Below are 13,289 nucleotides of genomic sequence, written 5' to 3' on the forward strand. Positions count from 1 at the left end.
TCACGAAAAATATTGAAAGCTCTCAACATCCCTTGGCTTATTCAACGACATTGCGTGTGGAGATGATAGATCACTGAGAGGAGCTTAAGCACACTCGATGACCACAGCAACCTTGTTGCTAGGCTGACGTCACATGGCATTGTTTCGCCGAAGGATCTTGCAACAAAATTCCACAAATTACGTCATCGGGTATTGTGACGTGATTGTAAACTTTGAGGTGCAAGGCCCCGTTCCACAAGGCGATCGTGCTGTAGCGCAACGACAGTCGTTGGTCTAAGTTTAAGTATGTGAGTTGCGATAACCTTAACGCTATGATAATTTTGTGGAACGGACGCTTGAATTCTAAAGATAGACAGTTGTATGGTATTAAATTCATACGTTTCAACTTTTGACGTGTTTGAAGTATTATTCTGTTAAACTCAATTGTATTATGCCGTGGATCGTGTAGGTGTCAGCCTATTCACACTCGACAGTATAATTCTAAAAACGTTTTAAATGGCAAGTAATAAATAAAATACTAAACTCGCTACCGTGTAAAACCAATTTTATGAAACTCGTGAATAGTTGTGGTATCTGACTCGCTTTCGCTCGTCAAATACCACAACTATTCACTCGTTTCATAAAATTGGTATTACACGGGAGCTCGTTTAGTATTCTATATGTAGATATCGCTTGATCTCATCCAAGCGATATCTCCTGTGGGAGCCAGTTTTGGGGCTACAGTTCCGGCTACAGTTCCGGGCGCCGATAATGCAGAAACCCCAACATCCGGGCGATTACTGCTGGGAACGCTCATAAGTATTTAAGACCCGAGTTGGTCCCTGTTTCCTATAGCAAAGGTGAGTAAGATGGTAACGTGAAATTGGGTTCAGCGCCGTTCAACATCATCAGCTAATGCTAAATGTAGTGGTCAGCGTGATTTTACGCCGCTTTAGACATTATGTTTGAGCGCGTGCGTGTGTGTCTGTGTGTGGTCGAGATTTGATTTGAAAAAAAGAGCTGACATTTTGCATTGCTTACTGTAGACTTTTAAGGTGAAGCTCATCTGTGCTCATAACTTGTACGGCCACCATCAGTGTCCAAAACTGACTGGCATCGTCGTCCCATTGAAGCAATCAAATCCCGATTTATGGCCTGGGGAATATTCACTCACTGCCTGCAGAGCTTGTGCCAACTGACGGAGGTTCCGTGGATGTTGCTGACGTGATCGCAGTCGTTGATCCAGTGCATCCCATAAATGTTCGATTGGGTTCAAATCTGGAGACCTGGAGGGTCATGGCAGGACCTGGATGTTGTGATTCCTAAAAAGGCTGTTGTCAGCCTCGCCTTGTAAGGTGGGGCGTTGTCGTGTTTGAAAATGACGTTCGCGTGTTGCATAATGAGAAGGACGTGTGGCCGAAGAAATCCGTGTAACGTTGTGCTGTTAAATTCCCTTGAACTTGCACACTGTCTGTTCTACCAGTGTAGATAATGGCTGCTCACATCATCATACTACTACCACCAAATCTGTCCACTTCCTGTATGCAGTTTCGGGCGTAACGCTCCTCGCGACGTCTGTAAACGTCACCCGTCCGCACGGCAAAGTATAAAACGTGACGTCACTAAACCAAACTTGTCTCCATCGCAGTTGTGGCCATACCCTGTGACCGTGACACCATTGACGTTGCAGCAGACGATGCAGGTCCGTGAAAATGACATCTCCAACTGGTCGTCTGGCGCGAATTCCTTCAGCACGTAAACGGTTCCCCACTGTGTGGGCTGATATCCTACGCAATCCTGGGGTTGCCGTAATTGTAGGTGGTCGTAGTGTTTCTTTCTTGTAAGTGACGTAACCGTATGAATCTGTCCTGTGTCTTGTTGTAATACGTGGTCGACCGTATCTGGGAAGGTCATGTGTTGTTCGTGTGTCTGATAACGGCTCCACAGTCTTTGAATGGTGCGTGGTTCTACCTGGGACAACGGGGCTACAGCTGAAGATGATTCTCCTGTTTGCATTCGGCCGATGGCGTTGTTGCGTTGAGCTTCCGTCAGTCGTGGCATGTTTCCGCTGTTCCGGGCTGTCAGATTGTGATGGCATGCCAATGAAATCCAACGTTTCTATAGCGCAACACGTAATGTTGCACGTGCCTGTCATGTTGATGTGTTTCGGCGCCAGGATATCACGTGGTTGTGTTTTTGCGATTTTTCCGCCTTTCCAGACAAATCAAACCCAATCCATGCAGAAACGGATATCGGCAACACTCTGAGAGATATTTTCAATTTAAATACTTCAACGTTTCTGTTTTTCTTCTCTTTTTTTGCAGAGTATTGTGGTGATGAATTTTGGCGACACTCGCTTCTTTCGAGGTGTATTTTTTCATGTGTGACGCTTCGATGACTGTATGCTAGCAGCACGAGTGACTAGAGTTTGTTTTCATCGATGAACTGAAGGTGAGGTGAAATAGTCTTTAACGTCGCGTCCAAGATAATTGCACTTATATAGCGACGTGCATGCACGTGTGTGTGTGCGTGGCTGCTTGTACTAGTCCGGACTAGTGCCGATTTATAGTGCTCGCCCACTGAGATACCATGCCGCAGTTTAACATGAATACCCCACTCAGACACAGTATACTGACCAGTCCTTGTTTTAGCCCCTTAATGCTGAGCGCCCGACAGGGTAACAACAAGTACCATCTTTTAACGTCTTTTGGTATGACGCGGCCTGGGATCGAACCCCGGACCTTCCGCTCTCCTGGCGGACGCTCTACCACTAGACCACGGAGGCGGTCGATGAACTGAAGACGGAACCAGGCGACTTTATAGTGGAATGTGGCACGGTGTGGCAGCGTGAAATAGATCATCGATGTCGCAATAACTAGACGTTACAATATTTAAACTTTGTAAATGGCAACTGGGCACTTTTAGGACCCTCAAGATGTGTCCCACAGGCTTGGCATTCCTCGCGTCGCCTGGGTGTGTTTTCGGCTGCTCCTCAGTAAAACGTAAGTATTCGCTCGCGTTTTAATCAGTAAGGAAATATCCTCCCATGACAATTTCCTGTTCTCACCAGACAATGAGACCAAAATGCACCGATGAAGACATATGTCTCAGAGATTGCGAGCAATGTCGAGGCTGCATACGTGACTTTCCATAAATCTATGAATAAGCCTTGTAACTGTGGAAGTCCTTTGGCACGTCTTTATTCAAGGCAGGCTTTGCTTTGTATCAATTTTATTTCAATATTGTTTCAAATGTCCCTCCACGTTGTTTCTATGTGACGTCTGTTTAACCAGTGTTTAGTTTAAGATTTACGGTGATTTACAAAAAGGACACGATTCACATCCGAAACATAAATTTGAAATTTTGTACACACCTCAAAAGTCAGAAGTATCGCACCTCCAAGCTTATAAAATAATTAGCAGAAAAGAGATGGGTGCAGAGAAACTGGAAAGGGAAACAAAACCATCAAAAGTGTTTTTTAAGGTCAAATAAGATTTTAATTCTATGAATGGTAGGAAGCATTTGCCAAGGAAAACCTTAACTTTATTCGCCGCGACTTTTCGGACTGTAACTGGAGATAAACATAGGCAGTATAAGTATGGTAACTGTCAGGCATGAGATGGACAGATCAACACATATATGTCTAGGTGACGTACCTATGTCACAGTTAAAGTATCAGCAGTTTACATTAAGTCAATATCTGGGTTAGCCACCCAATACACGGATCACATCCGCAAGACGTCCCCTCAGGCTCAGGCGCTTAATCCTACACTGAAAGATGCGTTGCCATTCCTGATGCGATGCCTGGCTCAATTCTTGGAGATTCTGTACTGGATGGTCCCTTTTGCGTTCAGTCGACGCCTGATGGTGTTAAAGGACACTCTTTCGGGAGTATGTCAGTGATGTTGAAGTTGAGGTTTTTCAGCCGTTTTGCAGCCGTTTTGCCTGGCGTACAAGGACCCTGTTCTATCTGGTACTGGTCTTCCCTGGGCATCTGGATCTCAGCAAGATCCTCAATTGTCCAGTGTTTTTTCCTAATGAGCCGACTGATTACAGTATGATTAATCTTCAACATGGTGGCAATAGCAGGACATGTTCCATCTTTGATTTACTTGGACAGTACACTTAGGCATTTCAGTTACAATTGTTCCAAAGAGAAACTTTCAATCAAAATTGTATACCAATAAACAGAACACACAGTCCTTAATAACATTCAGCCTGGCCTGACTTCAGCCGTTGAAAGTCAATTCAACCTTAACATCAGCACACAAAGCCCACTCCAACATTGAAAATGAACTCGCAATTACACTTCAAATGTGGTGGTGTGATGTTTTGATGAGGTGTATATATGCATTACTAATCATTAAGGTGTGTGATGTGACATTTGCTGTTCAGGATAATACTTTTCTCTCTCCATTTTTGGCTTTTCCTTTGCATATGCAAGAAGCTATCTTCTCTTGGCACCTGGTATTAAAATGGTCAAGCAATAAGACAAGCCAACATTGTAATTCTAAGTAATTTATTCTTTTTTTGTTTCTGTACAAAGTCAAACACTGTGCACAACATTATGTCAATGCAGTTGGAATTTCTTTATAAAATAATTTAAGCTAAATGTGAAAATATTATGATTTACACTGTAGTCAACATACACATACAACGGTCCTGAAAGCACATGTCCTTATCTCCCCTTGGGCAGGGGAATCCCCATTTCATACCCCTCCTATTCATATGGCCTGATCCTTTTCAAACGGATCATACCAAATGAAACATTTATGGGTTAAGGGAGTTCTCTGGCAGCCGTTTACAATATCGTCTCCATCAAATGCAGGAAACATCTTTCAAACCCACAACCCATACGTCAAAATGGTACGGCCCACTGTTACACTTGGAGCGTGCCATGTTGACAATATAGGGGGAAGTATCCTCAAAGGGCCATTCACACAGATTGACATTATTTACACATGCTAATCACCACAATTGGAGTATGCTTCTCAACATGGAAAGCACTGAAGGAAATGCTAACATAAGCATACTGCATTACTGGAACCAACAATGGCTAAAACCCACAAATACTGAAAACACAGAGAACTTAATAACATTCAGCCTGTCTTGACTTCAGCCATTGAAAGTCCATTCAACATTAACAACATCAGCATGCAAGGCCCCCTCCAACAATTGCAAAATCTCATAACAAAAATCCACGAAGATTGCATAACTGCAGAAATCATGGCATTTCTCTGGGGCATTGTTCTCCAACATCCTTATCAGTAGGTCCGAATGGTGTATTTGTAAGAGATCTTTCCTCTAGTTAAGTACATTACGTGCAATATCATGAACAAGTAGTTATCAGCATAGGTAAATAACGCTGTGTGCACATGGAACTTACTTGTTACTGATCTATTGCATGGATGTGCACTTGGGTGCAGGTGGTGGTAGTAGGTAGGAGACCACATCTTTATTTGATGTTTAATATCATCCCAAAATATAAAAACTATGCTAATCAAGAACGGTTTATGCAATTAGATGACATCTTGTTGACTATTGGTTTAAATATTACAAGGTTATTCATTCTCAGCTTTCACACTGGAATCAAAGTGAGTGAGTGAGTATGGTTTTATGCCGCTTCTAGCATGTTTAGCAATATCACTGGGGTGGACTCCAGAACTAGGCTCCACACATTGTACCCATGTAGGCAATCGAACTCGGGCCTTCAGCATGACAAGCAAACGCTTTAACCACTAGGCTATACCACCGCCCCGGAATCAACATGAACTAGAACATGACTTAAATGAGGATATTAAACAACATATCAATATGGACTAAATTTTGGAGCCAACATGTTCACCAGGTAGAAATAGTTCCAAATATGGTTCTGGAGAAACCAGACTTCTCATCCTCCTTTCATCACCTCTGTTACCATGGTTACGTGGCATCCAACCAAATATGCCAACAACAATTATAGAAGGTGCATCCATCTTTGAAACATCAGAGGGGGCCTTGTGAATTCATCAAATTATACAAAACATGGTAATTAACATAAAATCAGCAACACTGTCAGATTTGTACATGTTCAGCACTTCAAAACAAATAGCACTGTCATAATGCGAATAATAGCAGCAGCTACACAGTATAAACAGACAGCAACTGTCTCAAGTTAGAATACGCTGTACATAATATAATAACTTGGTGGCGGCTGCAGCGGCATAACGTGGAGACAAACAAATAACAACTGTAGCTGCTGCTGCTGCTGCACAGGCTCCATATCTACACCATGTTTTTTGTATTAATTGTGCATTTTAATTGAATATATACATACTGTACAATGTGGGCATAAGTTCCTTTAGCCAGTCTACATACAGTATCACAAATGTGCATCATATACAAAAGGCAGAGATTTAGGCCAGGCATTTCCCATGCGTTTTCTGGGCTATAAAACAAGGTTATGCCAGGCTTGGATGGGGCCGGTGCAGACTGCTTTGATAACAAGAAGGCTGAACCACAAATGTCTAAAACACAACTAGGAGAGATGAAAGATGTGACGTTGCTATATTCAGTATCATTTTCTTGCATACATTATTCACGCATAGCATGGCCTCGTTTCACATCTTCATAAAGCCCTTCTTTTCTGTTCTAAAGACGAAACCAATTACTTTAATTTGAACACACCAGCTTTAAGCTGTTTATGTGTGTTTTCAGACCTGTACCTAATTAAAGGTCTTAACGACCAATCATTATGAAAACACACATTTGCACTTTACAGTTTTACATCTGTTAGTAAAGAACAGTCCTAACTAAGCTTTCTAGATTTAGAGAATGACATGAAATAAATCCATAGAGGTCGACCGCCAAACATACGTTTCATGATTGTCCGCATCTGCAAAATGCTGGCGCTTTAATTTCTAAACCATGAACGGTTACCAGCTCTATCTGCCACACAATAACCCAGGAAACTGAAGGAATCAGATGCCTATCAAGACTTTTCAGTGGAGATATCTCTGCCAGCTGCAGGATTGTGAAACCGAACAGGTATTGGCTAAAGTGAGTTCAGTTGCGCAGTCTATGATGGAAACTATCCAGGTTTCTTCCATGAATACTGCAGTAGCCTTCTGTTTGCAGGGGAAAAACCAGGAAACTGCTACTCCGAGACGTTGAGGTAGAGGCCATGCTAGTGGATCATCATCATTCTCACTCCACATCAATAAATACACGCACACTCTATCTTGTCACCGTACTATACATCATGTGTTTAGCATCACAGAGCTCACAAAGCTAACAGCCAGCTCAAATGTACACCAGTGTTATCATTTACAAACACTTGGGATTATTTACACTAGAAATTCTCCCTGACAGAAGAAAGTCAGATTCACAAGAACTACTGAGGTTGACGATATATTTGGTTGATCATATATGATCGTGCAAGCGCCGTGCCAATCCTCAGGAGCAAAAGGAGAAGATGAAGTAGAAGTGTGTTGCTATCTAATACTGCATCGACATTTACAACAGGTGGGTCAAAGTTGCATGTATGAAGTGGCATTTTCATGATTCCATAACGTCAAGAGAGGAAGGAAGAGACTAGACGAAGGCATGACAGAACGATGATGAAGTAAAGTGATGAACCTGTGCCCCACAAACTTTAGAAAACCCTGTGAAAAGATGGAAACAGACAAATCTGTTTGTGTCACAATGTCCTGTTACACATCACAGAAGCGCTAACGTGTGCTAATTCTTCAACTACTGCGGTAAGTAAATACTTACTTCTTTGCATTCAAAACAACTGGGATGCTGTCGGGTACTACAGGGACTTGCATGGGACTAGGGGTTCTTCCAGATAAAGCATCTCACAAGGATCAGTCAGGGATAGTTCACTCCAAACTCTCATGTCAGTGGTCAATGGAGCCGACAGACACCAGTCTTCGTCAGTGTAACCTTTGAGCTCTAGCACAGACAATGTTTTTGCATCTGTGTACTGAATACAAGTACAATTCCAATAACTGCTACAAGTGCTAAATTTATGTCTATGCATAGGTTTACATCATAAACACTCTGATACAAAGTCGCCAACGGCATCTACTACTAGACTCCATTTGTGACGTGGCTCTGTAGACTCCGGTTGTGACATGACGCACAAGGCAGAGGTGATTGTGAGGGCACACACAGGAATGATTATCATGCAAATCAAGAGTGAAACTTTGTCAACATGCAGAAAACTGCTCAGATTTCAAATACTCAGGGTCTGCCATTTTAGATCCACATTCTCTAGAAATGACTGAAGATAAGACAGCAAAGATGGTGAAAAGTGTTGTTCATGCTGACATGGTTACCATGGCTACAGGGATACAGTCTATCTGGTGAAAGTTGAAGACAGGGACTACTGCAGAAATAGATTACTTATCTGCAACATGCTTTTGATTCTTATCAACAAATGATCATCGTATTTAACACATACAACAACAATGGCCTATCTACGTATTGCTTATGAAAATATCCACATCACTTCCATATCATCTGGAGTTACTTCCCCTTGTAATATGGCACATAATGTATGTATGTCTTGGCTTCAAATCAAATTTACTAGAACTTAAACTCAAACTGCAGTATTAGAACCAAGTAATAGGAGCACTTTCTGCAAAATCAAACGAGAAAGCTGTTGGATTACGGGTAGCACTTGTTGGTTGTAAAAATCAAGAACAAATTAGTCATCCTCGTTCAGATTGTTGTTGAAAAATAAATACGTTATAAATATCAGCATGTCTACATGAATATGAATTATTCAAATCTCAGTCTGGACCGCTTAACATCAGGGAGATTAATTTGGGAATTACTGTACAAGTTCATAAATACTAACCACATATTCGCCACTTGCTACTACATCCATATAGTACACTTGTATACCACACATGTAGCTAGCTAGCTCAGACACAACACATTCGGTTAACTCATGACTTCAGCTGCACCACTGTGGCAACAACTCATTAAACACGACAACAAACCTCAGCATACAAACATGTGGAATAAATGAAGATATTTTCATGTGTCACCCGATGGGAGACTGACTTGTACCTCATGAGAGTTTGCATATGAAACAGATGCCTTGGATTAACTACAGGCTAAATGGTGTGTACTGATCAGGATGTCTCTAAACTTGACTGGGCCCACACTCAATGACTGGGACAAAATGTACTGTAGCTAAACTGCACTAACATCGTAAGTATCTTTGATGTACTTTTTTCTACTTTCGAGATGTATCTACTGTTGTGTACTACTACAAAACAGGTAATTCAAAATGCAGTTGAAACATTCTTTGAGTACTTTTTGACATACACATTTGCAAGTTTGTAAATGATTTGATTAACTAAATGTCTCAGTAACTTGTTCAAACACTTTGACGTTTGTCCTGTACATGCTCAATTTTCCCATCCAGCCATGCAATTTCAAAACTAACACCTCCCTTATACCACAATGTACAAATGACCTTCAATTGAAGCATTTGGAAACAGCTGAACCATTGACCATCACATAAATATCACGTTGCAGGATTCAGGAGATGTCAACGTTATCTTTGCAATCACTTTCAGCTGCATGCTGAGGGTTAGGTAAACTGAGGGCAGTCATGCTATTTCCTTCTTCCTTGGTATATAGGTAGAGCTGTATGTGATTGGCTGCATATCCTGTTATGTATCATGGCATAGACCGATTTGGAGGATGTCTGTGTCGTGTAGACATTAGTCTGTGGTGATATCATACTGACGATCTGTCTGTACAGGCATCAGGCTATCGTACCATCCAGTTTAAGAAACTTGCTTGTCGTGGATATTTCATATCACAAGAAGTTGCATATCAGACTCGGACTCCAAGCGAATTCCTCACCAGATACTGACCATCCAGCTCATGAATGTATTAATAAACACTTGAGGTTGCCATGGTATACAAGGCAGAAACTTTCCAAGGCCATCACTTCCGTTCACTGGGAAAACAGATGAAACTCCTGACAGGTGTCAAGCACAGTTTGTCAAGCTTAAATCACAGATTAGATTCAGTGAAACCTTGCTTCTCTCCTCGGGAAAACAGTACCTTCGACATTGACCTTCTATACAAAGCTCAGTCCACACCTTCTAGACAGGACCATCACAAATAATTATCACAAAGCACACCCGTGTAACAGTAGAGCCACTCACTCGCTCACGCCTCTGTGTGAGTTCTCTCCCCCTTCCTCCCCCATCTCCTGATTGTCTGTGGGTGGTGGTTGTTGGCCTGGAGGTGGTGCCTGCTGCTGGCCCTGTTGGTTCAGCTGGTTGTTGATCTGATTACTGGGCTGCACTGGGTGTGCAACTGGTTGCATGTGTATCTGGTTGTTCTGCACATGCTGTTGAGGCTGGGGTGCTTGTTGTTGTTGCTGGGGCGCTTGTTGTTGTTGCTGCTGCTGCTGCTGCTGCTGCTGGGGTGGCTGCTGTTGCTGAGAGCCCTGTGGCTGCGGCTGAGGCTGTGGCTGGTTGCCAGGTTGCTGGGGGAATCCGGGAACTGGGTCTTCCTGGTTGGCAACCTCCTGTTCATCGGTGAGCTCCCCTTCCTCTTGTTCCTGGGAACATAGCACATACTCAGCATATTTCTTACTTTAGTATGGTTGTCACGGTAAGTCATTATTTCCTGCAATTCAGCACATAGTCTAAAGTCATGATCGCACAATGTTCCTAGCTAATAAGAGTTTCTGTTTTAAACTAACCTCTATAGAAAATGATAAGGAGTGATAATATCAGGAAGGAAGACTCTACATTACTGGCATAGACTGCTTAGGTAGACATTACGAAAAGGACAAGTCACCCTCGACTTGTAGCTTCTCTTTGCATTTCTTACCTCTTCTGGGCACAGCTCGTAGGCCTTCGCTAGTGTGATCCTTGCACTCTGTGACCTTTCAAGGAAGTAGCTGAAACAGTCATTACTGGTTGTTTAGATCCTTGCTCAGTGAACACACAAACCAAATGCACATATGGATTGTGCATAATCATATTGAAGCAATTACTTGATCAGTGAACACACAAACTAAATTCACATATTTTGGAAAATATACCATATTTGGAGAGACATCTACAATTGCTACTCACCCATTTGATGTTTCATTTGACTGAGCAGGCGGAGACCAGTTATTGTATGTATACTGTGCATTTCCCGGGTATGGTCTCTGGAGAAATGGAGAAATAATTTGAACATTATTCAGGAATTTCTAATGTACAAAGCACAAAGAATGACTTTCATTGTTTATTATCTGTAAAGAATCCAATAAATATCTGAAAGTTAACTCAAACACATACAGCAATTACTGTAAATGTCCTTGTTGGTTATGCATTAACAGTATCACTGGGATAAGTTCAGTTCTGTTTCTATCCTATTCATGAGTGCTCATTTCTTTATAACAGCCTAAGCCATCTTTGGGCCACAACAGCCCTCTCCATACAAACCATTTGTGTATACTTCAAACAATCGATCAAGAAAGAACCTCTTAGTGTTACACTTACTCTCTCCAACTCATCTGTTAACCAGTCAACTGCTCCACTCCACTTTCGCTTGAGATCTCCGTTACTTTGTAACATCTGAGCAGCAGGTGCACAACTGAAACACAAAACAGTGTTCTCTGTACAAATACTTACATCTTCAAATGCAACCAGGGTAGAATAGGTCTTCAGCAACCCATGCTTGCTGTAAAAAGCGACTATGCTTGTTGTAAGAGGCGACTAATGGGATAGGGTGGTCAGACTCGCTGATTTGGTTGATGCATGTCATCGTATCCCAAATGCATGGATCGATGCTCATGATATCAATCACTGGATTGTCTGGTCCAGACTCGATTATTTACAGACCGCCATCATAAAGCTGGAATACTGCTGAGTGCGGCGTTAAATAACAAACAAACAAACAACCAACCAATAGAAACCTTCAAAAACATATAGCAATACCCCCAAAAGTGTTTGAAATTCTACTCGCCCTTGGTAAAACATTAACAAAACTAGTGCGGACTAGAGAGCTAGTCCTAATTTCTAAGCCTGATTCTTTTTATACACAATTCTTTGCAAAAGAACAAGCAGGAGACAGGGAGAGAGGGAGAGATGTTAAATGCCATTTCTGTAATTCAGTCACTTCTCAGTATGTCAGCTTGATGTGGGAGGAAAGCCTGAAGTGATAAAGGCCTTTCCCACCTTGGTGAAACCCATGAGCATAGGTATGGTGCCAACAAACCAAAAAAACATATCCACATTGAATCTGGGATTCAAACCCACGACCACAGGTTTCTGGCATGCCTAAGGCAAGCAACTCTGGGAATATGCAAGAACTGTACTTACTGTGTGAAGAGTGCAACCATCATCTTTATACACTGGTACGCTCTCTTCTGGTAGTGATTCTTTGATCTTTGGATTGTGTCAAACAGCCCATCTCTATCATCTGGGATGCCTGGAAAAACAAAAGCCTCATACTAATTCGACCAGACATGCAGCACTTGCTTTAACATGTTATCAAAACCTGACTTGTTATATACATATATTGCACATAGAGGTAGACGGTATGGTCATATTATTAGTCTGGTTCAGATCTGTAGATGTTTCAACAGTTGTCTTGATGAGAAATCCCTCAGATGAATGCACAATACAGACAAATCAACAAATCCTGAGAGATTTGTCACCATGTCTAAAGGGAGATTACTTTGGATGTCTCTTTAACTTTCCAAACAGAAAATATGTGTGGAAATGTTGTCAAATAAACAGATGTAACTTACCTTTCAGTGCGTTGTGTATCCTGTGGTTCTGCCAGGAGTCTTCCAACATCAACATTTGTAAGAGAAGATCTAAGTATGGCCTGAGCTCATATGTGTAGGAATAGGCAACCTGGAGAGATAATGCATGGATGTTAGGCTCACAAACTTCAAGATTACACAACAAGGAAGTCTTTCTCTCCCTGAACACACATCCTGAGTAAAAGTGAGTGAGAGCACAAGTCCAGTTCAACGCCGCTTTCAACAGCGTTTCAGTTATATCAAGGTGTGTTACTGTTAGCTAAATGTCAGAGGAAAGCCAGGGTGATGCTGGTCTCCGACGTTTACCATTTAGGCGAAACCCAGAGCATGGGTATGATGCAGAGAAACCTAGAAATATAATCAGGGTGAATAGGAATTCAAATCCACAATCACCTCATTTATCAAGTCTCCCATAAAAGTTGTATCAGGGATAGAGTATCAGGGGAGTGAATATTGTTAAGGACATAATCCATCAACATTATTCAGCCTGCTGTTAAGTGAATCTGGGTCAGACAAACCAGTGGCTGAT

General features: G+C 41.9%; 1 protein-coding gene across 1 annotated transcript in view; it reads right to left on the bottom strand.

The window, feature by feature from the left end:
* Positions 1 to 4,481: 4,481 nt before the first annotated feature.
* LOC139447599 (ubiquitin carboxyl-terminal hydrolase 9X-like) overlaps positions 4,482 to 13,289 on the bottom strand; it is a 53,568-nt gene continuing 44,760 nt past the window's right edge. Inside the window, exons 52-57 of the mRNA XM_071229005.1 lie at positions 12,743 to 12,851; positions 12,312 to 12,420; positions 11,490 to 11,583; positions 11,079 to 11,155; positions 10,831 to 10,900; positions 4,482 to 10,555 (exon numbers count right to left, since the gene is read on the bottom strand). Of these exons, the coding sequence (XP_071085106.1) occupies positions 10,151 to 10,555; positions 10,831 to 10,900; positions 11,079 to 11,155; positions 11,490 to 11,583; positions 12,312 to 12,420; positions 12,743 to 12,851 (864 nt within the window). The 3' untranslated portion in view covers positions 4,482 to 10,150. The remainder of the gene's footprint in view (positions 10,556 to 10,830; positions 10,901 to 11,078; positions 11,156 to 11,489; positions 11,584 to 12,311; positions 12,421 to 12,742; positions 12,852 to 13,289) is intronic.

The sequence above is a fragment of the Haliotis cracherodii genome, unplaced genomic scaffold (genome assembly GCF_022045235.1).
Source record: "Haliotis cracherodii isolate W230 unplaced genomic scaffold, xgHalCrac1.p SCAF_7, whole genome shotgun sequence".
Classification (NCBI taxonomy): domain Eukaryota; kingdom Metazoa; phylum Mollusca; class Gastropoda; order Lepetellida; family Haliotidae; genus Haliotis; species Haliotis cracherodii.